The 26,086-nt window shown below is 40.1% G+C and overlaps 1 protein-coding gene across 28 annotated transcripts in view; it reads right to left on the minus strand.

The window, feature by feature from the left end:
* ANK2 (ankyrin 2) overlaps positions 1-26,086 on the minus strand; it is a 359,385-nt gene that overhangs the window by 2,357 nt on the left and 330,942 nt on the right. For 13 of the 28 annotated variants that reach the window (XM_061443134.1, XM_061443156.1, XM_061443126.1 and 10 more), the window contains 12 exons: positions 24,575-24,607; positions 22,262-22,283; positions 12,516-12,590; positions 10,679-10,810; positions 10,008-10,154; positions 8,403-8,694; positions 5,776-6,067; positions 3,959-4,051; positions 3,407-3,490; positions 3,023-3,187; positions 1,547-1,729; positions 4-363 (listed from right to left, as the gene is read on the minus strand). In XM_061443134.1, the coding sequence (XP_061299118.1) occupies positions 229-363; positions 1,547-1,729; positions 3,023-3,187; positions 3,407-3,490; positions 3,959-4,051; positions 5,776-6,067; positions 8,403-8,694; positions 10,008-10,154; positions 10,679-10,810; positions 12,516-12,590; positions 22,262-22,283; positions 24,575-24,607 (1,653 nt within the window). In that variant the 3' untranslated portion in view covers positions 4-228. Of the gene's footprint in view, positions 1-3; positions 364-1,546; positions 1,730-3,022; positions 3,188-3,406; positions 3,491-3,958; positions 4,052-5,775; positions 6,068-8,402; positions 8,695-10,007; positions 10,155-10,678; positions 10,811-12,515; positions 12,591-13,989; positions 19,702-22,261; positions 22,284-24,574; positions 24,608-26,086 lie in introns of those variants that run through there. The other 15 variants (XM_061443285.1, XM_061443265.1, XM_061443244.1 and 12 more) reach the window with 4 other exon arrangements.

Consider the following 26,086-nt stretch of genomic DNA (forward strand, 5'->3'; position numbering starts at 1 on the left):
GAGTAGGGAAGGAAAGTCAGACAGAGGATGAAGTGCAGCGTAGGCCAAGACAAATTGAGCAGCTGGGCAGGGGTCATAGGACATGGAGAAGGCTGAGGGTGGTCCCATTGGTGCACCAGCCAGCCCCTGGTTGCCCTTCTGCCTTGCCATTGGTCTGCTGGTGTAAGTGGTTGCACTTCAGACACACCCATCAATCCAGTTATTAGTTATGTGTTTGTTAATCCTGGTCTAGGAAGACTTCATTGACATGCCACACCATGCCAAGCCAAACCTTTTAATCACTGATCCATCCTCTTTCAGGATTTCTTTCTCTACCAAAGTGGGGAGCTGGACTTTCATTTGGTTACCTGCATAGCTCAAAGCCTCGAATGAAAACATAAGTCTCACATTAAAACACAACCCAAAAGCCTAAGACAGAAGCTACATTGCTCTTCCTAATGTATCTTCTAACATATAGCACTCATCTGCAGTAGTGCAGTTGAATGCTGAGAAAATGATGAATAAATAAACATTAGGAGCACATGCCTGCCATTTGCATCCTTTCAAATATTTCTTAAATGTACTGATCAGAGCAGAGCTTCTTGTCTAAGCTAATTTCATTTTACTAGTATTTGTACCAAGGCATCTCAGTACTTTCTGCGGCAAAGTAGCCCTACTCTATGCTATGCTGTGCCATGCTCGCAACACTCATCCTTTCTCTCTACTGGTGACAGCTACTACAGTCACCTTTTTCCTATCACAGAAAATACTGTCTCTTGTATAGCCTTTCCTTCTACCACCTCAAGCTGCTACCTTGCAGCACTAGCAGTACTGAGGTGGATTTATGTGGAAATGATGGGTGATGCTCTGGAGCCTTGAATCTACCAAAATGGAAGAGGCAGGGCATGGAGCCACACCAGTTTTCCATAAAAAGTCTCCTTACAGTACACAGAAACCAATCTAATAGAAAAAAAAAAAAAAAAAAGAATTATTTCTATTTTCCTTTCATCTGGAGGTGAGTTCATCTTCACTACCTTCCACGTTATTCAAAGGGACAACAAAATGGATATATAGCAAAGCACTATCAGTTCCTTGTAGAAAATGCTACCTTCATTCCATACCCCTTTTCTCTTACTGAAACACCTACACTGACCAGAAAAAGAGGAAAACTGGGAAAGGTGCTACTTTACTTGTTAACTGTTGCTTCCCGTCGAAGACAAATACATCAACTCACCCAGAGCGCAGACTTGACTCTCTCAGTTTCCAAACTTCGGTCCGTGTGCTTTAACAGTAACTGTACCCATGATTTCCACCTTCATTGAAAGCCTCCCAGGTTTTTAAGATTCTTAAAATGTTTTACATCTAATTCTGTTGTGTTTGCTTCTTCCCTTCCTGCACACACACTTTACATACTAATCCCTTCATAATACAGCTGAGTATAACAACAGAGCATAACTGAGTTTACATTCTGTTTTCTATTTAAACTCTACTTTTGACACAGTCGAATTAGTGCCTAGGTACATTGTGACCCTTCATTTAATACTTTACATTTAAAAGGCATTTTTACCTCTTCAAAGTCCTCTTTGGCCGACGGAAGATCACGAGCTAGGCTGGCATCCCCCAGGTGTTTCTCCATCCTCTCGCCTTGAACTACAGTGCTCTTGATGACTTTGCTGACCTTCCGGCCTTCTGCTGGCTTGGACTGGAACTCAGGGGCAGTAGGCAAAACAGCAGGTTCAGACACGGTCACCTGTAAGGTTAGAAAGCAGAAGTATACTGGAGGTGAATGACATAATGCTAAGAATGCTTTTGGCTACTCTGTCATTCCTTCTTGATTGTGGCCATAGAGAACAATAGGAGCATCTCACTTTCCACACGTATGCATCAAAACAGCATGCTACCTTTCATTTCCTGCTTTACAGCTCCAGAATGAGACATTATGAGGCAGAAGGAATGGCTCTGGGATATGGCTACCCTGCACCACACTGCAGGCTACTGTACCAGCTCACCTGCTGAGGCCAACAGAGTTACACCAAGTAATAAGTGGAGCTCTTGCTGCAACGCCTCCCTGCGTTCATGCAAGTAATACCAATTAGCAGTATTGGTCCATACTTAACATTAAATTATTCTTCTGAGAGACAAGTCACACTTGTAAAGCCAAGGAACTCTTACAGAAGCAACCAGACCAGAATGGTAGGGAAAGTGACAAACACGATTTTATTGGACAAAATACAGACTTACTGTATATGGGTTCCATATGAAAAAGACTGTATTTTCTGGTACGGCCAGCTAACTAAAACCGAATTACTTTGTTTTCTTGTTACTTTCCTCCTAAAGAGTTAACTCTGAGGATGAATTCTAGCAAGAGAACCACAATTCTGTTCTTAGCATTTTGAATGAAATTCGCTCGTTACCTGCCATTTTCAACTGCAGACCTGCCAAAAGCAAGCCCAGTGGCTAGCTTCTGGCCCTCCAACCTTACATCTGTCCATCCTGATATTGGTAGGGCTACATAGTGAACTAAGACAGGGAAAGACAAAGTGAAAGGTGCTTACCTTTGCCTGTCGTCATTGCTTCTTAATGACCTAGCTCTACAAAGAGTTTGCATGTAAGCGATACTTTTTTTTTTGCCTCTTCAAAGCAGTGAACACATTAGAACGTGAAACCTAATGTAACTGTCTAGTTTTAGAAAGGCTTAGTTGTGGACACCTGGAGAACATTGATCATTTCCTTTCAATGTCTGCTACTCTTTTCCTTAAAGTAAAATGTATGCTAACAAATACAGAATCACATTCTATCCATATGTCATTTAGTACGAAGCTGTTTTCTTTATGAATTCTGTACTTCCCATAAACGGCACAATCCATGTCCTCGTTCCCTCTTTCCACTTTCCCACCCCCACCTTTCTCCGTCTGTCTTTGGAGGCCTTTCCATCTGCAAGAATGGTTTTTCAAGTACCATTCAAACCTCAGTGTTTGTTTTAATGCAAGCAAGGGGTGTTTATGCTGCTTTGTATCATCATGAGGAAAGCATGAGATCTGACCTCTGATTGTTCGCTGTCGCTCTTCAGCACGACCCGTTTTACGACTTTGGAATAGCCATCTCCTTCTTCGATGGCAATGGGTTTCTGTGGCACTCCTTGCATTACAACTTCCTCTTTTTCTGTGCCATCTGGAGAGACGTATCGCCGGATGATCTTTCTCGTGACCTAAAGAAGGAAATAGAGCTTTGTCCCAAAAGACTTAACAAAACCATTCTTCCTCTTAATTGTAATGCTAAATGATCTTGCGAGTCAAGCCAACTCTTAACACATTGCAATCTCTCACAAAGAGAAATTCTTGTTCCTTCCATGCTCTACTCTTACAATTTTGCCATGACTGTGGATCTTGGACAGTAAGAAGGTAGCAAGGGGTGCAACTGACAATACCTTCTTTACCACCGTGTGGCCATGTTCATCTGTGTATTGCTCTTCTGTGACTGTTTCTGGTGGCATTTCAGGCATACCATCAGCCTGTACAACAAAGAACAAAGCTTTATGAAGTGAAGCCTTCATGTGGGTAAGTTTAAATAAGCACTGTCAAAATCAGTTAATCGGTTCAAGAACGGAAAACCAAAAATTACTGAGAAATGTTAGAAAAAACAGTTGTTCTGCAAATACTTAGAAAGGCATGCAAAGAAAAGCAATGCTGCAGTGGCCTGGCAAATATATGCTAGCCTACAGTGTCATGTGTGGGGCTGAGAAGCCTCCATCTGCCTCCAACTGAGGAATCTAACATAATTCGGCATTGGGTTAGCAGCATTACTGTAATCCTTCCTTCAAGAAAAGGTATCAGAATGGCTTATTCGAAGCCCATGCAGTAGTTGGAAGTGTTCCAGTGTCAGATGCAGTATCAGCCAAGTGGTTGTCCCAGCAGCAGACCTAAAGGTGTCACCAGGGCCCAGTCACCATTGGCTCATGCAGTCATTCAACAGTCAGTACCTGAATAATCACCCGGCGACGAACGACCCTGGTAGTGATCATCTCATCCTCATCCGAGCTGGTCTCCAGCCTCCCTAACTCCTTGGCTATTTCCTATTGAAAGCATGGAAGCAGTGCTCTGTTGTACGCAGTTCTAGGAGTACTGACTCATTTTTATCTAAAACTGTCTTTGATTTGAGGCGGGAGGCTTTGGCCGCTCAACTATGCATTAACTCTTTGTTAGTACAGTGAAAAAAAAAAAAAGGATGAATCTTTGTGGTACTAATTCTATGGGACTCTCTTAGTGCTCTTAAGGTTGCCAGGGACAAGCCTGAAAGTTGCAGCATGACATCACTGCACTTCAGGGGACTGGAAGATACTACTAACACTAGCTCTGGAATTCAAACGTATTATGTACAGTTTCTGTATTACTTACACATAAAATTATAGGAAAGCCTTTTAATTCTCTCTACCAGGAGGTAGAGAGTGAAGCAGATAGACAGCAGGACTAACCAGTTTGAACTACAGGACAACAGCCCCAGCACCGGAAAGATCAAGAAAAATTAGTAATGAGCATTGAAGTTGTTCTCTTTCCTGCTTAGGGAGGATTTAGCTATTTAAAGGAAGAGGCCAGAAGGCAAAGAGAACCTGAAAAGAACTATTTGCAAACTGTCAATAGTACACAAGCACCCAGGCGAAAATAAATAAGGTGCGGGAGGAAGGTGCTTCTTTTCAGTGGTTGTTGGTTTACTTTAATAAAAGAACTGAAGGGAACAAGAAGTCCATTATTTTTGAGGGCAGCTTTTCCTACAGGAGCCATCCTACCAAGTCCCAACATAACTAATCTTTCAAAGTCTGAGTTATCGCACACATCTTATATTGAACCTTTTTCTGCGATCCCAGAGGCAGAGCTCTGAAACTCTTCATTCTAGAGGCGGTACATTTGGCAATACAAACGGTAAAGAAAGAAGAGCTAGTTTCTAGGTGCATATCACAACAGGAACAATTTCAGTTAAAGTATAACTGTGTTGCCTCTGCTCCAACTTCACTGATAAACTCATCTGCCCAATTACGCCTTCTCCTTTTCTTCCGCTTCCAACCGGCAAAAGTGAGCTGTTTATTCTTAGACCTATATCTGCCAAGTCATTTACATTCCCTACTAAAAGCCAGTTGCTGTTTCCTTGCCTCTGACATTTTCTCTCCCAACATTGCCATAAGGTTCCTTTGTCTTACGCAACTCATAACCTACCTCCCATAGTTTTTTTAATTCTCTTCCATCTCCAGTCTCCATTTCTCCTTACTGCCTGCACACTACCTAAACATCATTCTCAAGTTCTTTTCTTCTGGTACATCCTTAGTATTCTGCAGTGTACCTCTTTTCCACCTCACTAACTTTACAGTATTTTTCACGTCATTCTTCATGCTGCTCTGGGCTAGTCGTGCCTGTCTTCATAGGCTTTTAACCTTATTCCTTTGTAACTTGCTACACCTGATTTGCACCATCTATTTGTACACAGTTTGTTTCTGCACCTGTGACTTACACTAATTCTCTCTCACATGCACGGACATAACTGTCACAGACAAAAGAACAATAAAGATAGCAGAACTGAAATTTCAGCCTGTCTGAATTTAGGATATGTGGCTTGCTTCAGCTTTGAAAACAACTGACTTTATACAACTGACTACAGCTAACACAGAACCACAGAGGCAAGGAGAAAAGACTCAGTTGCAGTTGGGGATTAATTAGAACAGTTCAGAACAGTCTCATCTTAAGGAATGAGCGAGACATAAAGTTTGTTCATGTGTGTCAATTCTGTGAAAGCAGACCCATCGTTTACCTTTTCTAAGGATTCCTCTTCACAGCCTTTTCCAAACTGCTCTGTCTGTTCATCAGTTGACTCTACTATCACTAGACTAGATCTCCTCGGAGAGAGGAGCTCTGCAACCTGGCAGAGCTGAGTGTCCTCAGGCTCTCGGATGATGGGCGAGTCACCTCTCTGAGCAGACAGCAGGGACTGTGAGGACAGCTTCTTTCTCTCTTCCTTCAACATGCCGAAGCGGGTGGATTTCTCGCCTGCTGCATTTCCAGTTACTGGTGCTGTGGACCACTCTGTTCCCGGAGTCGTGATGCTGCAAATTGCAGGTTAGAGGGAAGTTACTACCATGCGGTGCTTACCAGCACCCATTTTGTGCCAATTCCATATTGTTATGTGCCTGTTTTCTAGCTAAGTCTAGAAATAATCAGTACTCCTTGGCAGTAACTCCAGAGCAATCAGGCTAGGAGTCCTTTTTGTCTTCCCACCAGAGAAAATCTCCAACTGGATGTCCAAATGCTGCACTCATAAACTTGGTCTCCATAAAGTATTTATGTGAGCTTTGCTGTTGCTCCTGTCCTCCAAAACCTACGTATCACCTGTTATTTCCAGAAGGAAAGTGACTGGATGGCTACAGATGGATATGAAGTAACTACTCCATTAATTTCAAGCTATACAGCTGCAGGTGAGGAGAGATTGACCTTTACATAGAGTTCCAGAGCCTTACCCAACAGAAATTTGGTAGAGAATCTTACTTTGTTTGCAAAGTTATTTTCATTGTTTAACATTGCTACGATTTGAATGATACCACAAGTTATTTAAACAAATTATAACACATGTCACTACCAAACATACAGAAAGATAAGACATCTATCAAAGCAGATGTACATGCAGTATTTTCCTGTTGCATATGAGTAATTAACAGACACTTCCAATACTAAGATACCTCTCATCCAACCGAGTTTCATCAAGTAACCTCATAACTCCAGCAGTAGCTTGGAAAGTCACATCTAATTTGCACCAGTCATGACAATATTACCTGCTTCACCACCCAGGATCTTCTTCTGAGGGGACTTCTCCCTTTTCATGTATATTGTTAAAAAGACTAAAAAGACAACTATTTAAAAAATGGTGGGATTACAGCCTGAAAAAAAAGCCAGCCTGCAAAAATTAAATCTTTCCCTTCTGAAACTTTCGAGAGGCTACTGAACCGGTGTCAGCATTCTTGCTTCTTCCCCCATGCTCGTCCTAAAAATTAACTGAGAAAATTGTTACATTTTAATAGTAGGAGTCCAGATTCCTTTCTCCATAACCAATCCCACAAGTAGACAACAGCAGTAACAACACTTACAGAATAACTTGCACATAAATGGCTTTTTATCTGATACGAGTTGGGTTTTGACAGTTTGCTGTGCTCCCCTGCCTACTGCCCTTGAAACAACTATATTCTAAAGTACGACAACTTCATTGTAGTATACATTAAACAGTACTGCTCCAGCTTTCTTTTTTTTTATCCCATTCACCAGATTATATGTATTTTTATATAGTTTCTCTTGGTAGGAATAATAGTAGTATAATTCCTTACGAGTTATTTAAATTTCCAGTCCTGTTTTCCTCCTAGTTCACACTAGACATGAAGGGGAGCGATATTCCTGATATCACTATGCTCATTTAGTGTGTGCAGCAGTGTCTCAAATGTATTCTCTATTCCTCAGAAACATTAATTTCCTCATGGAAAATCCTCAGAAATATTGGTATTTTTCCCTATCAGTGCAATGTAAGTCCTCCACCTTATACTCTGCTTTCCACCTCTCACACTTGCTCCTGTGTGTAAAGCATATCGCAAGCAAAAGAATGCCCCCAAAGACCACTTGCTGGACTCAGCTGCACTTGGAACTCTTGGACCTGTGTCTCTACATCAAAGCTAATCACTCACAGGAACCTCATTTTTTGGAAGGGGATCTTTGGTAATATGCCTATTCATCAGCATGTGACTAGGGACAGTGGGAAGAAAGAAACATGAGCCTTTTCAAGTTCCTTTCCAAATGAAACTGACGCCACTGACAGCCCCAGATCAGAATTCAAGGCTTTGTTGTGCAGGTCTTCTAAATCTATACTTCACTGTGTGTTGCTCCCTTAAGTGCTTTTGCCTTCTCTGTATAAAACCCCATATCTGTTCATTTGGCCATTTGCAATTTACTTCTAAAAATCTAGTTCCTAATATGTGATTCTGAGTTTTGTAAGTAACAATTAAGTTGGAAAATTTTTGCCTTGAGTGAAAAAGCCATCCTGAAGTTAAAGGAAGGCTCCTCTCTGTAGTGCTAATTCCATTCAGTTTACCACAGCTTGCCGTCTAACATGTGAGAAATCTATATGGTTGGCAAATACCCCCAAAAACCTCTACATTACATCTCTCTTCTTTCATGTGTACCAGACTGGATCATAGTTTTGTTTGCACAATGACAGACTGACCTGCCTAATCCTTAAGGTTTCCTCCTTAACCTGCAGTAGGAACTAACAAACAGGTGCATGCAATTGGAGGAGAATTCTAGTGTGTTCATTGTTTCAAAGAAAACTGCAAAATCCCCTTATTACACAGAAAAGAAAGAACCTATTCCATCATGGTTTCCTTCTGGTCTTTTGACACTTACAAATATTCCTGTGGTGAAGCAGACGTTTTTTCTGGCACATCTTGGGGTTTCCCTGAGAATTCAGCTTCGACTTGTTCCTTATGTGCTTGTCTCAGGAGCTCGGCCATTGATACTTCTGCCTCACTCCTGGGAGTGCTGTCTTGAAAAGGAGAATAACTGACAGACACATCTTCCTCAGAGACAAGAGGAGGGTGTTCAGTTGGCTCACTGTCTTTACTGTCTTTAGATATTCTGTGGTCATCTTCTTGCTTATGTCTCAAACTGTATACTTCTTCTTGCAGTGCAGAAAACCCTTTAAGAAAAAGAGAGATGACAAATGTAATTACAAGTCTTACTAGAAAGCAGAAAGTCCTTCATGTTCTCCATGCACATTTTAAATCCCTGGATGGAACACATTGCCTGAAACTTTTAAACATCTGGAGTGGGAACCTCTGTAAGTAGCTGAAGGAACACTGGATTACCACTGCTATTGCCAAATAATGAATCTTTTCAGTAACAGGCAAAAGGCAAATCACACAGAAATTTACCTAGAGTCAGTAATCTTAAAACCCTCAAAGTATGCAAGAAGATTCATAACAGGTTTTTCCCAGCTCAGTATGATAGGCTTTAGTTACACATATCCCAACCCCATAACCTCCACCCCCTTATTGATCTGCTTATGGGAAAAAATAACTACTCAGGTATGGACAAAGATATTCACATAGGGCTAGGTGCAAAAACTCACTCATTTACGGGCTTGAAAGCATAAAAACACCCACCCCAACCCCTAATCTCAAAGCAAGGGCTCTCATTGTGAAAAAAATGTACAATAACATCTGCATTTCTGTTCCATGGGTCACAAGCTTGGGATTTTCTTTTTCCTTATTAGGCACATTCACGAGGAACCTACTGAACTCTGACGAAGAGCTTGTGGGAAAAGATTGTACTGAATTTGGGTTGGAAACAGAGGTATACATTCTAAAAGTAACTGGTTGTAATATTAAAATGCTAATTATAGCAAGTAACCTTCTATTCCTGCACTCTCTTCAAGATGGGATGTTCACAGCTGTCTTAATACTTTACTAAGCTAGTCCTTCAATGTTAAGGATGTAAAAAGATCACCTCCAGAAAAGAAAATTGTCTTTCATGCAATCTGGAGGTGTTTATTTAGTTTGCAACCATTGCTCAAATTTACTGGACTTGGAAACTGAAGAAATCCAACAGCATCATAGCAAAATTACAATATCCTGAATACTTGAATTCAAAGATTTCTCCAAAGTTTTCCTTCTTCAAATTACAGTCCAATCCTAATGAAGCTTCATAACTTTCATTAAAGTACTAATATGAGAAAAAAACTCAACAAACCAGGCACTGGGATTTGCTGTAGTTTCTGACAAAATTCCTTTATATGCTTTGAAAGAATCGCCTGATGGAGAGATCTTATACCCCCTGAAATAGCAACTAAAGCAACATCATGGTTCCGTTCATCCCCATTATCTGTGCTAGCAAAATGGGATCCTAGCATTCAGTTGTAAGAGCTAATGGATTCTCCTAGTCAAATATTTCAGAACAGAAGCTAACACTCAGGTGAGATGATCCAGGCAGCCTGGATAGGGAGACCTTTACCTTCGCTGTGGTCCAATCCTATTGTTTGCTCCATTTCCACATATGTGCAAGTGCTGTGGACCTGCCTGGAGTCAATGCCGCTGGTCTCCATGAGGTGAACAATATCCATGCGGTTGATTTTTGTAAGACATTGGGTGAGATTGGTATCTGTGGCATTAGAATGACACCGTGTAGCCAAGTTAAGAATTTCACAAGCTCTCTCCCTTCTGTTTTCCACAGGGAGGACACATATAGGATACTGACCAACATAGTATCACGTATAAAATACAGATGCATTTAGAAGCATTACTGCATAAAATCTAAAATGAACCAAAGGGCTGACTATAAAAATTACCACTCATTTTGTCTCTTCCTGTAATCAATTTGTTTATAGTTTCCCCAAACATTTTCCAGTTAAGAAAAAAGAGGCATCTGTTTTTCCACTCTTTCTTTGTTATAGGATGTTCTGCCTCACCCTCAAATAAAGAAGTTTGATCTATTTCTCTGAGAACCCTATGTTGTGCCATATTACACAGAGAAGCTTTAAAAAAAAAAAATCTTAAGTATAACCTGTGATCATTCTTTCTACAGCCAACATTTTACCCAAATTCTCTTTTTGTGATTGTAATGAGCATCCGTCACCTCAACTAGCAAATAGAAGACAGTTATATGGACTGTAAGAGGAAACAAACCTGTCGCATGCTTCCCATCCCTTTCGAGCCAGTATTTGAGGAGAGCGTGGCTCTGGTCTTGAAGCGAATTTGGATTTTCAATTCGGATCTGGTGAATTTGCTCTTCAGTGAAATCCAATTCTCTTGCTAGCTCTGAAAAAGAAATCCACCTCTGTAAGGATGCCTTATTCTTTTCTCCCTGTCTTCAATCTATTTTACAGCCATCGTCAGCAAAGTAGATTACAGACTTCTCCAAAACCAGATTGTCTTTGCTTCTGTGTACCTTGTGTTATATTTAGAGGCATGGTTCAACAGTAAGTTCATGACGAAGACAGAAATGCTTACACCTAGAAATCTATGTGAGCTTTTATTTTTTCTGCCTATCGTTCCTAGTTCTGAGAGGCACACACTGTCATTGACCATATTTAGCAGTGATGAGCAGTCAAATAGCACAGTTGCAGAAATAGCACACAAGCAGATAAAAATATTTCTAGATGAGCACCCTGCTCAGCAGATTCTATCCTCTGCAGTATTGAATATTTTAGAAGGCATCATCGAAATCTAGGCAGAGGTTTTCACTTTTCATAATGCCATTTTGTAGTAGGGCTATATTAAAACATAGTACTACTACTCTGCTGGACTTGTTTCATTTAAAGCAATGTCTACAACAGTTGAATAAAGGAAACTGAAAATACAAAACTGGGAATAACCGATGTCTTTCTGACATAGCACAGCCTCAGACTGCAGTCCACAAAAGAGAAATGTTTTAATAGTCTGTAGCATCTTTACTGTATCTGAAACCAGGACCAGCTTCCTGCCACTGCTTGCTGAGAAAGGTCATCGGATGAGTCAAAACCATGGAGAATTTGTGAGAATCCTACTGTTATTCCCTGGTCTCTGGATTTCTGCTGCTTTCAAAAAGAAGGATTCCTATTTTATTCCACTGTCATCACTACAGGGGCATGGACTTCATTTTGGAGGGTATCACATTTTAACAGGGAGGAAGGAACCCTAACCTCAAAGCATGGACAACATCATCTCCAGGCTGACTAGTAAACTGGTGTAACTGTAAATTTCAACACATACAGCAACTACACTTGAGAGTAAAAAAAAACAGTATAGAGTACAATCTTTGTTATCGTTCTTTTCACTGTAACACAACTCATCTTTAACTCCTACAACCTCACTTCTTTCCAAGAGCACGGGACCACTCTAGGGATAGATACAGAACACTGTCGACCCAATTTAATGGGTTTTGTAGCAATTTTTTTTTTGGATTGCACCATTTGACATGGTGCTGAGATTTCTGCCTGACTCCTTTTCTTTGTAAACAATTTTGAGCCAGTTTTCAGCCACAGATACCTGCATTTCACTCTGTGCTACTTTCGCTCGTACCCAGTCCTGTTAACTGATTCAGACCTATTTGATCCACAATGTTAAAGCAATTGCCACAAATAAGACCCTTTTTATCCGTTTTTCTTCAGGACAGTTCTGTAGAAAAGAAGCTCATGTAATTTATCCCTATAGTGGCCTTCCAGCTCAGGAGTCCCAGAACACAGATAATGTTTGTTCCTGTATTCATTTATCTTCTAGCCAGACATGTTGCATTTCACAAGGAAAAGGAGAGGAACATATGCCAGCTCTCTCGCCTGTCTCCATGGAGATGCAGCAAGAGCAGAGGCCTTGTCTCTGCATCCAAGTTCCGACCTAAAAGGCTATAAAAATCTTAGTACCCAGAAGACAGTAAACTACTGAAATATCTCTATCAAATATCTTTAGATAATCAGGAAATCATCTGAAAGAAACATGAAAACAGTGTTTTCACTGTTTTCTCCTTTCTGGACGACATGCATTTCACCTGTCCAGCTGAATCCAAGATGATCAGCAATGTGGGCCAGTCTTTCCTCCATCCTGTCCTGATCATCCTGTTGATCTAAAGGTCGAAGAGAACCAGAAGTTACCTTTTACAAGTTGAAAAACATTTCCATAGGTGATATAGCCCAAGAAGGGAAAGTGCCATTTCTTTTCTAACCGCTAAATGGGGCGAGGCTATTAAAACTGGTAACTCAGGTGGGGACTGTAAATACCCAGGTTTACCAAAGAAAAGCAAAACCAACAAAAACAAAACAATGAAAGCTTGATCTTTCAAAAAGCACAGGGCCATCCACATTTTCTATTTGAAAATCAGGCTTTCGTGAGAAAGTTTAAACAAGGACTGAAGTGACTGGTGTGCCTATTTTGGCCATGCATTTTATTCTAAAACTTCACTCTAGCAGCACATTGAGGACTTTAAGTCAAGAGCTGTGATTTTCCATGCCTCCTTAGTGAATACCAAGGTTGACAAATTAATTTGGACCAGTGCTTCTAATTCTGTTCTTTCCATCTTAGGGGAAGCTTTGTTCAAAGAGCCCATATGGCACTTAATATTATGGTTTGTATTTGAGATATCGGTAACTTAAGTGTCAGTGATGTTTTCAACAGGGTCATGATACACAATATTTACAATGAAGGCAAGGAAAAATAGGACGTTTGTTCACCTGTCTTCATTGCTTTCAGACCGTTCATCCCATCTCCGAAGCTACTTAGAGGATGGCAGAATTTTAGTTTTGATTTTCCCTGAAAGCACACCTGGATGGCAATATCTCGGATGAAAAAATTGCTTTGCATTAAAGACATATGCATGTTTCTTTTTACCTGCTGATTTCCATTATGGCTACTCAGTAGTAGTACACAAGCAGCGAGAGAAAAAGCAAATGCCAGAAAATTCATACTAAAGTTACTAGTGACACAGATTTTTTTTGAGATACGGATTATCAAAAAAGTGACCATGAAAAAGTTAATTGTGTAACTTTCTATACCTTTCTTTGCGTAAGAACTCAAAAGAAAATAAATTTTCCTGTCTTTGTTTCAGTTCATGTCCAGTTATTTCACTATTAGTAAAAATTAACGGTTAAGAATAGGGCCAGGGAAAGTCAAAAGCCAAAATGTGCACAACCTGAGCCATCGGTTGGATGGTAAAGCAAGACATATATTGAGAAGTGCTTTGATTATTACAGTAACACTTCCCACAAGCGTTTATGGTTTGCAATCTTGAGATTTGTTTCACAGACAAGAAAAATACAGATACAACACAAAAAAAACAAAAGCGGCTCACTGAGAAAATAAAATGAACAACACAACCAACCATCGAAAGCTTAAAAGAAATGCTACACACATCAGGCGTGTATACACACGTACGGACGCACACCCCCACACACACCAAAGAAAACAAAATACAAGAAGTTTAATTCATGACATGCGTCGCACAGGGAATCCCAGTCGTCGGCAAATACCTTCAGCATGGTCATGGACATTTTCATCAGGGATACGTTCAATCTGAGTCTCTATGGACTCATCCCAAATAGGTCTGGTGTCAAAGATGTCTTCTGGAACTGACTGCTGGGTCTCACCGGATGGCACATTTTCAATAACTGAAACTTCTAGGGCACTACTGCTTTCATCATCTGAAACTAATTCTTGTTCTCTCTCTGACTGTGTGAGTCTTTCCACTAACTTGGATGCTTCATCGCTAATTTCTTCAAAGAATTCTATGGAATTTTTGTAAAGGTCAAAAAAATGTTCCTTACTTTCTTCTGTGGCTGTAGTGCTTCTGCTTTTAACTGGCAACCATGACGAAAATACTTTGGGTCTTGATGTTGTTGCCTCATCTGAGTCTAGCTCAAGGTTGATCTCTCTCTCCCTCTCTCTCGTCTCTGCTTCTGCCTCAGCATAACTCCTAGCTTTTATTGAACGCTTAGTCTTTGGGCCCATGTGAATACTTGCATCGGATTCAGATTTACTGCGGTTATCTTGTCTTATGGGTGGTTTGCCAGTCACATCCAGAGCTTTGGCTGACTCCAGCTTGTGGACAGATGCATCTGTGTACATATGCTGCTGTTCAGTTTTTTGGAAAGCTGCTTTGACCGGGATCTGAGACTTTGGTTTCGCTGGGTCATCTTTTTCTTTGCACTGCAAACCATCTAGGAAGTCATCTGTGGGAAGGCTCTCATTTTCCAACTGTTGCAATGCAGCAGCAGCTGTTCTTACAGGAATTTTGGATTTGCTTTCACAAGAAGGCACTCTCTCCATTACAGCAGTAGGGATTTCAATCACAGATCTCTGTTCCTCTGGTGAAGAGCCTGGGGACTCATCACCCTGTACAGAACTAACTATTCTAGTGACTTTAGAAAAATCTGATTCATTTTCTACTATGGACTGCTTGGGAGAGGTAGGGGAAGGCACCTGACTGCTCTCAACCACGTTGGTCTCTGTTCTGGAGAAAGGCTCAGCTTCAGAGGCAGTGGTTTCTTTCTTTGGTGATTTTGAAGAAGCTGAAATACCCATTTTAATTGGAATTCGGGATTTCAGATCTGCTTTTGTGGTGCCTGTGCAGACACCTTCATCCATCATTTCTTCCGATCTATCGCTACACTCAGATGCTGGGGGTGGATATTTCAAGGTATCCTTTTCTTGTACATCCAAGCCCTCCAATTCTAAAGGTGAAAAAGTTTCTGGTGAGCTCTTCATCTTACAAGATTCTATTTCTGCTGCTTCTTTCACTTCTTCAGATAAAGGAACTTCTTCCTCAGGCTGCTGCCCCATTTGGAAGAAGTGAAAGCTTTCATCTGGATAGTTCCTTTTGGTCATGTCAATGGCCCCACTTCTGGTCATTTCAAACAACTTTCCTTCCTGAAAAAGAAATGGATTCTGTTCACTAAGTGGTGTCCCTTCTTCGGTGGGCGTTCTGGCAGGCGTGGTGTCAGGTGTTGTGCCTTGTGATCGCCTGTCTACCATCAACCCAAATATTTTCTGTTCCTCTTCTTTCACCCGAGCTTCAAAGGCTTCATCATCTTCACGTATTTCACTCCACATGTCAGAATCCACATCAGTTTTAGTGATGACAACTCGACCAACTGATTTCTCTGTTTCATCTCTGATATCCGTAAGGGCAGATTCTGCTAAATTTGTGGAATCCAATGGTGAAGACCCCTGTGACGTTTTCTGAAACGCATCCTCTGTTTTGGGCTCTATTTCCATATATACTTCCTCTGAAAAGCAATACTTGCTACCTGTGTCTCTGCTAAGTAAAGCTTCACCAGTCTGATTTTTCCCTTCCTCGGTAGAACAGCTTTCCCTAGGCAGCAGATTTCTACCAGATCCTACCTTATTTTCAGGGTCAGTAAAGAAATGTTTGGAAGACATGTTCTCATAAGGGCTTACTATACTGCTTTCAGCAGCATCTGCTACACAGCTTTCCAGTTCCACTGTTTCAGCAGTGAGGGATGAATACTCTGGTAGGGGGTCCTCAGCATGAATCTCCCCTGGACATGTTTCAAAATCTGTATCTGCTTTTCCCAAACCACTTCCCGAAGTGAAGCAGTCAGCAGTATCACTTTCAGCCTGTTTGGCACGTTGTGGTACAGAGTACTTGGCGGTACTGTGTCCACAAGAACTACTATCTACATTCTCCAGCACAGCTCCCATTGAAATGAGATCTGTGCATGTTAATGATGAGGTGGCATCAACATCTTTTTTGGTAGTATCACATCGCTTGAGTGTTAGCAACGACTCAACGTGAACTTCTTTTTGAGAACTCGCATCAATGGAATGACACAGAGTACCCCCAGATTGTATGGCTGGGGCATTAGGACTAACAATCTCCCTGTTATTTGTACAGCCACATTTTGATTTGTCAGGTTCTGCACAACCGTCGGAATGACAAGCAGAAGTCGTACAGCTGACCCTGGGGATAAGTGGTTCTTCTTTGTCATCTTCTATCAGCTTATCCCCTTCCACTTTAACCACACCTATGCTGACAGAGCACCTTTCTGAATCAATAGGTTGAAAACCTGCTTCATCAGGGCTAGAGTAGGAGTCGATACTGGATGGTAATGGTGAGGGTGGCTGCACTCGGATCACAGGTTCCATTAAAAGGCCCGAATCGGCCTCTCTTTTCAGCTGAGTCAATTCTGGCTCACTTTCTGAAGAGGAAGAGCTTTTTCTAGATTCAGCTGTCAGCATCACCACCATAGGTATATCTCTGTCTTCCACAGCCATCGAGTGTGGTTCTTCAGCTCTACATGCAACTTCTGAATTGGCAATGGCAGCAGATTCATCTTGCTTACAATCCTTTTTGCAATCTCTCTTCTGTTTTGCTTCTTGTTCCAACTCATCAAACATTCTGATTTTGGTCACCATTTTAAACATCTCCTCTTCAGGGGTGAATCGCTTCTTTGGCTCGCTTTCCAAATCGTGCTCTGGCTCTTCACTGACTTCAGGGATCATGGCTGACTTTCGTACGCTGGACAGTGCCTGTGAGTCTGCTGTTTTAGGTGTGATTTCATAGCTAATTTCTTCAGAACTAGGAGTCTCAGGTGAAAGTGGACTTTTCCCTGAGCTCTCCATGAGGGACGTTTGCTCTAGACTGTCATCATCAGCACTTCCCTCAGGGTCACGGAGAATCCTGGAACGCACCGATGCCAACTCTGGGCAGGCTTCTCCTTTGCTAAGAAGGGACGGCAGAGGACCCTGCCCCAGAATGCCAGCCTTCACTGTTTGTTCTACAGGGCTACTTTCAAGAGAATCGCGGCAGGGAGACTCTTTCATAGGACTGGGCTCCAAAGAATCAGGTGTTTTGTGTGATGAGTTATCTTCTAGCACTGGGCTTGCCTCCAGGGAGTCTTTATGACTTATAGCCAAAGAGTCATCTGCAACTGGGCTAAAGTTTTCATTATCATGGCTACCAAGTGAAAGTTCCAATTTTTGGGGACTTCTAACCACGACACAGTGTTCACAAGTTATATCTTTGTCTTTTGCTAAAGCAGTACCATGTGTTTCAGAAGACTTAGTTAAATGTGCAGTGGTTGCAGATTCTGTATCCCTGCTAATATCTTTCATAATGGAAGCTGAGCTATTTTCTGCAAGCTTATCAGCCTCTTCTTCAGAGGCTGTAGGTACAAGCTCTTCCAATACACAGTCAGAATGAGACTCAGTAACAGCATCTAGCTGCCCTTCAGTAATACCTTTTTCATCTTCCTTTGGAGAGAGTTCCTTCCGAGAACATGTTTCTGCTGTTGTGGGAGCTCCAGCTGCTCCATTAGCTTCTTCAGTTGGCCCATATGTTTTCTTTGGTGAGAACGAAAGGCTTTCAGGGCTTGTTTCTGGAGTTTCTGCCAAACCCTCATGCTTATAACTTTCCTCAGAGCTGATCTGAGGAGTTCCATCCAGCAGGCTACCTGGAGAATCGGCCACACCTTCATGTTTCAGGCTTTCAGAGCTCCCATCAAAAGCAGAGCTTTGCAGAGAAAGAGCAGGCAGGAACCCGTCTTTCCCATACTCTGTGGGAAAAGCAGCACTGAAGGGGCTGGTCAGTACTTGCTCCAAGTTAAGTTCCCCCTCCTCCGTGACCGAAAGGTGCCGGAACTGTTGATATTTGTCATTGTCCTCCAGTTCTTCTTTAATGACATCAGAAAAGTCTGTTGAGGTTTTTCTGTCAGGGCTGATCTGGAAGTCGGCATCTCCCTGGTCATCAGAAGGCCTGCCCCTTCCAACCACTGTATCCTTGGCACTTTCATCATCAAACACCGGAGGGAGAGGTTCACTTGGTTTTTTGCTGCCCTGCTCTTTTACCTGGTCTTTACCAACAGTTTTCTTTGTAGTTTCAACAGTAGATAGTTGCATTCTTCCTTTTCTGGATTGCAGCTCTTTCTCTGTTTTTAATGCTGCACTTTGTTTGTCTTTCTGTTTGTCTGTCTTGTGGCTCATTACTCGCCTCATTTCGGTTTGTGAAACTGTTGTTTTTCTCCGGGTTGTTTCCTTCTCAGGGAGCTGTTGCTTCTGTTTGACAGATTTGTGTTCAAACAGTCCAGATATATTCTTGGATGGGTCTTGACCTGACTGAAAGGCTTTCATCAGTTCACGAACCGACATGGTCTCTTCAAGTCTTTCCGTCTTAGAAGAAGGGGAAACAGTTGGCTGTGCTTTATGCACTGCTGGCTTTTTGACTTGTATTGGTCTTTTGGAAGCCTTCTCAGCAGTGCCTTCTTTGGTTTGAATTCTGACAGGCAGTTTTGACCGCACTTTTTGCTCATCTTCCACTCGTTTCTGAAGAGCTTTAACTTTATCTTTGATTGAGCCAATAGGAGTTTCCTCTATAACAGGGGATACAGCTTTAGCCTCCAGAGCAGCTGTCGGCATTAGGCCAGGTTCCTCACAGCCTTGTGACACCTCCGAAGTGAGCTTCATTAATCCTGGCTGTTCTTCGCTGCTGCGCATCTTACCTTCCTTTTGCTTTGGCTTGTCTCTTAATTTTGTCCTAAGGGGCTTTTTAATTTCTAAGGCCAGCTTGTGTTGCTCCTGCAGACTTTGTGGTCCGGCTGTTGGGGATTCTTGTCCTTCTTTTTCAGAATCCCTGCTTATTTCTACAGCTTCAAATCTCTTCTCTACCAAGTCTTCTTGTAAGGCTGGTGGCTGTACCTTATGAAGAGAAACGTATGCTTTTAAGTCCTCTGTAAGGTAATCTACCATCCCTGCCACGTCTGCCTTCTCCATTTTTGTTGTCCCTTCATCTAGCCTGACTTCTACACATGTAGGTTCGGTGACTTCTGAAGGAGCATTTCTTCTGGCCTCCTCAATTTCTTCATCACTGACAATGACCCATTCTTCTTCTGAAAGTTCTTGTTTGGAAAGGGACTTCTGCAAAACATGTTCTTCTCTGGTATAGGATCCACCTCTCAGAATTTTATTTACTTTTTCTAAGTCTTCTTTCACTCTTTCAACTATTTCAAAAGGCTCTCCTGGCTCCTCCTCACTGGCTTTTCCAAGATCTTTCACTTTAATGGAGCCCAATTTATCAGAAGGGTCAGTTGTCAAGATGGCAGTCATTTTGATCAAATCTTGTTTCATCTCAGAAACTTCAGACAGTAAGTCTGGACTGGCTAATACAGGGACTTCATTAACCAGATGGCTTTTCAGGATAGATGTTTCTGTAGATTCTGTCTCGTCGTCTTTGATGCAAATGAAAAACATTGAAAGTAAAATGGAAATCAAAAATAGAGATTGGAAAATGTAATCAGAACTGACTGAAAATGAGAGTCTTTGGTTGCAGTGGTAGGAAGGTCAACAAAATGGGCCAGGAATGGTGGATCCACAAGATCTGAGGGTACAAGAGCAAAGCAAAGCTAATGGGGGGGAGGGGAGGAACCAAAGGAAAAAAACAAAACAAAACAAAACAAAACTGAAAAGGAAAACGGCAGGAAATAACTTGCTTAACTTTATCAATATAGCACAACCACACATACATTACCAAAGCTGTAACAAAAATCAGGACACCACTAAAAAAAACAAAACAACAGCAAAATTTAAAATTAAAAACAGAAGAAACACAGTGAAGTTACACAAAGATAGGCATCTCAAGATTGTTCAGATGTTACAGATCAATGTTCAAACAAAAAAAAAAAGGCAAGAAAATAGGGAGAAAGCATTAGAACTGATTGAAAGTCAATTTCCTCTAAGAGAAAGCCAGTGTTAGCAAACTGTCAGAATAACATTGGCTTAACATATTTTTTTTTCTTAATGACAAAAAGTTAAAAATAACTCTACAGTAATCTAAATTATTATCAAATACGTAGAGATCTGAATCAGCTGCAAACCGGCATTTCATCTAAGGGGATTTCACACCTAAACAATGAAACGGTCTTTTGTTTTAAGAGGCATGGTCCTTTCCTTGGAACATCCTCATTGACAACTAAAGAATAGACTGAGGAAAGAGAAGACAGAGGAGAAAAGGAAAGATCGTAAGAAAAAACTGTGAATCAACTTAAAAGTGATTTCAGAGTTTTCAAAAATGTCATGTATGGCAACCAAAAATCAGAGACAGTCACACCAGACACACACATACAACTCATGTAAGGCAAGTTATTTCCATGCAAAACAAAGGTGTTGCAAATGCTGCTGGGTATGTAGCTTCAGTTAAAAAACAATCTTTCTAAAATTAATCACATAAATTAAAGAAAATATTGTAAAATATACTGTGGTGAAATATTTGTCTGTGCTATCAATATACAGTCAGCTGGACGTAGGTAACTCCCATTATGCCACAGCTGCCTCATGAGAATATTTAATCTCAGGAAGGTCTGCTAGAAAATATTTATTGAACAGAATGAAATGCTGGAGGACTGAGGCGAGTCATGAACAGAATGTAATGCTGAGAAATTGTATTTTTTTTTTTTTACTTCTAGTACATCACATAAAACTTGAGGCATTTCTGCACCTTACTCTAAATCTCAAAAGTAGTAATGCAAATATGAAGAACCTAAGCAATATGTAATTATCTGGATTTCTTTGTAAATAATATCCATTTTGCTACACTCTTGTGTTAAATATTTATGACGTCTATTAATTACAGCTGGATCGTGGGGCTTTGCAACTTTAGTAATACATATTTTCATAGATGTCACATGGATGACAATCGCACTGGCCACAGAGTCAAGCCAAGAAGCTTCAGATGGAAATAAAAGGCATATCTGAACGATATGTGGCTGGCAGCAAGAATGCTCACTTGGTATGATGTGGTTGGCCTCCCTCACGTCTGCACTGAAATATACTGTGAAATATTCTAGCTTGTATAACAAAGATGTTCATTCTGCCATGGAAGGTGAGTGCAGCACAACTGTCTCTCAATGTAAAAAGTGTTCGTTAATTATAACAAAAGGGAATGATCGTCCATTTGATCTTCAGGATCACAGCACTATGGTCCTTCCAGTTTAAACATCAGTACACTGCGAATAAATAACCCTCAGAAGATAAAGTAGAAAAACAGGCAAGACATTGCATTTTAAAATAATAACAAGAAGGAATCAGTCGTTTCCTAACCAGATTTAAGAAATCACTGCTTTTGAAAACGGTTCTTTGTAGAGACGCACTTCAGACCAAATTTATATTGATTTGTATCTTCATTAATGGAGATCTCTGGCCTCGTGTACCACTCGCCCTCAGTTTTCAGTAATAATTATGGCCTGATTCTGTATTTACGAAAGGCATATATGCTGTACCAAACCTAACAGTCAACATTTCCAGTCATATTTCACCACAGTAAAGGGTGGGGGAAGGGTTAAACAGACGGATTACTTTGGACAGTATCATTTTTTTGCATGGTTGTACTTCATGAGTTTATGAAATTTATCAGAATATTAATTACATTTAAAAGTGATACTGTCATTTATCTCAAATGTGAGGCAAGAATGTGTGTCAATAAATGGGCAAAACAAAAAAATGGAGGGAACGAGCATTCATACAAGCAAAAGAGCAATAGCAGGATCACTAGGGATGTCAAAGGAAAGTAAATGCTTAGATGAACTGTTTTAAACTGTATTACTTGTTAATTTATACATTAAAATGTATTTAATTGCATAGCTGCTTTGGTATTAAATTGTTCTCTATTACATTTTAAAAGTATGGGTGTTATTAGCAACAGCAGTTAATGCTTAGCTCTCTTTCATGCTTTATCCTTAACCATCTTTCATACAAACTCCATTATAACATTTTTTTTAAAAGATAAAATCTTACTTTTTTCTGAAGTCATATCAACCTGGAAGAGCATAAAGGGAGAAATTTAAAAGTTCAAATATAAGTGATACCTATGAAGTCTCTAGTGAAGTAGTAGAGCTTGAGTCAAATCCACTAGATGTACGGAGGACCACAGATTCATTGACTTACTTAAATGGAACCACAATCGGATTAAAAAAAATGGTAAAAGCATGGCTTAATTTATTTAGTATTTCTATTAACAGAAAAGTGGTTACTTTGCTATAGTTACAGTCAATAGCAGATGCAGAATTCTGCAATAGATTCTCTTTAAATGCAAAAAGCAGTAGAAAGGATGCAGACCTTTGAATTACTAGGTATGTTGTTGCTTTGCATTAACTTATCTCTTCCTGTCTAAACCAGAAGTGTCAAATATGGTCATGTGAAGGCAGATGTCCCATCTGGAAGGCACCTAGTATGGTTTATGCATAGTTTCACTGTACATGTTCATTCTGAGATGATGATTTGCATTTTCACCTCTGTACTTCGTGATAATGAAAAAAAAAAAGCAGGTGTAGAAATGACTGCAGCCTTACTACTGTCTACAGCAAGAACTAAGACTCAGTGCCACTAACAGCTAATGGTACCTGTATAGGTATAGACTGAAAAAGCCACACAATTTTACTGTTACTCAAAAGAAAACATAGCACTTGCCAAAAAAAAAAAACCAAAAAACCCAAACCAAAAAACAGTGTCAGACCAAAAATTCAAGAAGCAAATCTTTAAGTTACCTTGTAATTCCTCTAAAGTAGAGAACACCCTAGACGGTAACCTAGGATCCTTAGGACACTTTAATTCCCTTTACTTTAAGTTTCTCCAAATCAATCTGGAATTATGTCAGCATACTAATTAATATTATTAACATAAAAATGAATAAAGTAAATAAAAAAATTCAAATGGAAGATGGTTTTAGCCATCAATAGTCTTGTGGGTTTGTGCTTTAGTTTCTCAGATTAAAATATAAGAAGTCATCGATGTCTGGAAAAATAATTTTCCAGTATCCTTTATGCTGCTTTAAGGAGCACTGATTTGTTAACAAATTTTGGAGACTTCCCTGGGGATGCAGAAACAGCATTATAGAGTATTAAAGAGTTAGTTTTGTGCTTTTGGTATGGAATCAAATGATAACCTGGTAAGGAATGCTACCTTCTGAATGAATACAGTGGGAGTTAGTTTAAAACTCCAATCCATGCCACAAAATTTCTGAGCTGTTTTGCCGTTCATAGAAAAAAATGTGTGTCAACTCTGGGGAGCAGGCTATTCCCACAGGGCTGGCACTCTCATAATTTCCAGCAGCATAACATCTTCAAAATGTGGGGATGCTTTTCTAATGTTACTCATTTACACAGGGGTCAGACCCCAAGAAACATCTGTAACTGCCAGGACAGGGCTAGGAATGGAGAGGGGAGTTGGCCATGCGTCCCAAGATGCAATTCAGTTTATGCTAAAGGTGCAGAGTTTATGGAAACTCTCCACCTTTTAGTTGGAGTAAACTTGTAACTCTTTCTGTACTAGACTCAAAAATCTATAAGACACAGTCCATTGGATGTTATAAATGGACAAGACTCGGGAATTGCTGCCCTTTCAGGTATGCAGGTAGTGTATTCGATCACAATCTGGTCCCAGACTCCCAATAGCAATGGGGAAGACATCAGTGGAGATACTTGTTATATGTAGGTCTGTTCCTCCAGTGCTGTTCTTCTTACCCACTGCTAACTAGAGGAAGCATACTAAGACTGTGCTGAAAGGTATTAACAAAATTTATACTATGCCAACAATCTACTGGCTCTGAATACTTTAGACAAGCCTAGTAGCAACCCTGCACTATTTTTAAGTTGTGGAATGGTTCTTGGAATCTGAAGAAACAATCCCATTTCCCCTTTTCTGTGCTGCAGAGAATAAAGCTTAAAGAGATATACTGTATGGCTTATTCTTGATCAAAATTATTTCTGTAATTATATTACAGAATATATAGAATATACAGAATTATTCTGTAATTATATTACAGAATAATTATAAAATTATTACAGAACTGTTTTGAAAGCCAAATGAACTATTATAGACCTCCAAAATCAGTGCATGTGATGCAGTAAAACTTTAATTTTAATGCAGGGAAAGTTAAACCCTGTAAATTCCAAATTTTGCACTTTTGAATGTACTCCTCCTCAGTTTTTGTAGCACCGAGCTGACAATTGATATGCTCATTTCACTAGGGATTTTATCTTCCAGGCTCTACGTGTTAGTTGTATTTTAGTAGTATGTGTAAGTAATGACATACTATTATAGCAACATTACCTCTTCTTCTTCTTCTTGGTCTGATTCTGATTCCTTTCAGTTCCAAAATGCCATGCAAAAAGTGAAGGGGAAAACAGAGCAGACAAAATGAAAAAGTTCTAGAAGAGAGTAGGAATATAACTTCTGACAACATTTAAGAGAAAAGAAGGAAATGCAGTATGTTTCTGCAGTTGATTTCTTACATCAAAAAAGCAGCAAACCTAAACAGTTTAAAACACAAAGGCTACAGAATTGAGCAACTTACAACAGAAAGGTTGTTTCTGGGTGTTAGACTTCTAGTGATCCTTCATATCACAACTTAATATATATATACATGCTTCTGCATCCATAAATTAGCACAAATAAATACTTTAAATAGTTCAGAATATCAGTCATTTAAAGTTCAAATATGTTATTTTAAAATTATATAAAAATACTATAATAAAGATCGTATTATATGCTAAAAATGTGAAGAAAAAATGAATAGCAACAGGCAAGATTTTGGGCAAACAGTCTAATACATTCCTAAAAGGCACGCAGCTAATCTGAAAAGGACAGCAAAAAAAAAATCTGAATTAGCACAGAATAGCAATAAACTGACTTTTTCTAAGAAAACAAGCACTTCTTAATGTCTGATCTAGCTTAAATAGCAATCAAGCACCCTCCCATGATTTAGGAAAATTCAGCTGCTCTCCGTCTTTTTATTTATAAATACGAACTCACACTAGATTATTCCTCTCCATTTTCTTCCCTTGACCTTGGACCATTTTCTTCCCCAAGCACACTAATAACTGTTACAACAATATTCTGAAGAAAGACCATTTACACCACATGACATGCTCATAGATTCTTGAAAGATTTGATCACAGGTAGGAAGAAAAGTCAGTGTCAAAAGTCAATGTAATATTAAAATCTATTCTAAGAAAATACTTTTGACAGTCCTATAAACTTTCCAAATTCTAGAGTTCAAGTCTGCTACATTTTATTTCTATCACCGCAGATATACAAGGCAGTTAGCTAAAAACACTATGGCAAAGGCCAATTATTTCTAACTGGCAAATGAAAAAAATGACAAATAATTTCAGTCATTCTGTACTTCATACCTGAAGAACATCGTGTGACCTACAGACATTACCCTTACACTTTGTAAGTATGAAAGGTAGTTTCATCTCCTGAGAGGCGTCACAAGACATGGTTAGACAGTGTGGGAAGTCTCTGGTAAAATAAAACATGAACCTAGAGGTACTTGCTGAGTCCCAGGTCCATCTGGGACTAAACAGAATTTTACCCTGAACAGAATCTGGGTAAAATTTTCAGATGAAATAAGATTAGCACAGATCTAGTGCTAACAGCAATGGGAGATACGCACTGCAAATTGGAATTTGGCTCCCTTTGGTCATTCGCTTCTGAGTCATCAGAAAACATTCAATAACATCTTTGAACACTGGCTAAGAGTACCAAACCCAAAAAACTGAAAGGCCTTAGGTGGTATTGATGCTTCTTTAAAATCCCTGATTACGAAGCCTTAATAAT

This window comes from Pezoporus flaviventris, unplaced genomic scaffold (genome assembly GCF_033815535.1).
Source record: "Pezoporus flaviventris isolate CSIRO_AGI_PZ_B2104156 unplaced genomic scaffold, CSIRO_AGI_Pfla_v1 ptg000002l, whole genome shotgun sequence".
Classification (NCBI taxonomy): Eukaryota; Metazoa; Chordata; class Aves; order Psittaciformes; family Psittacidae; genus Pezoporus; species Pezoporus flaviventris.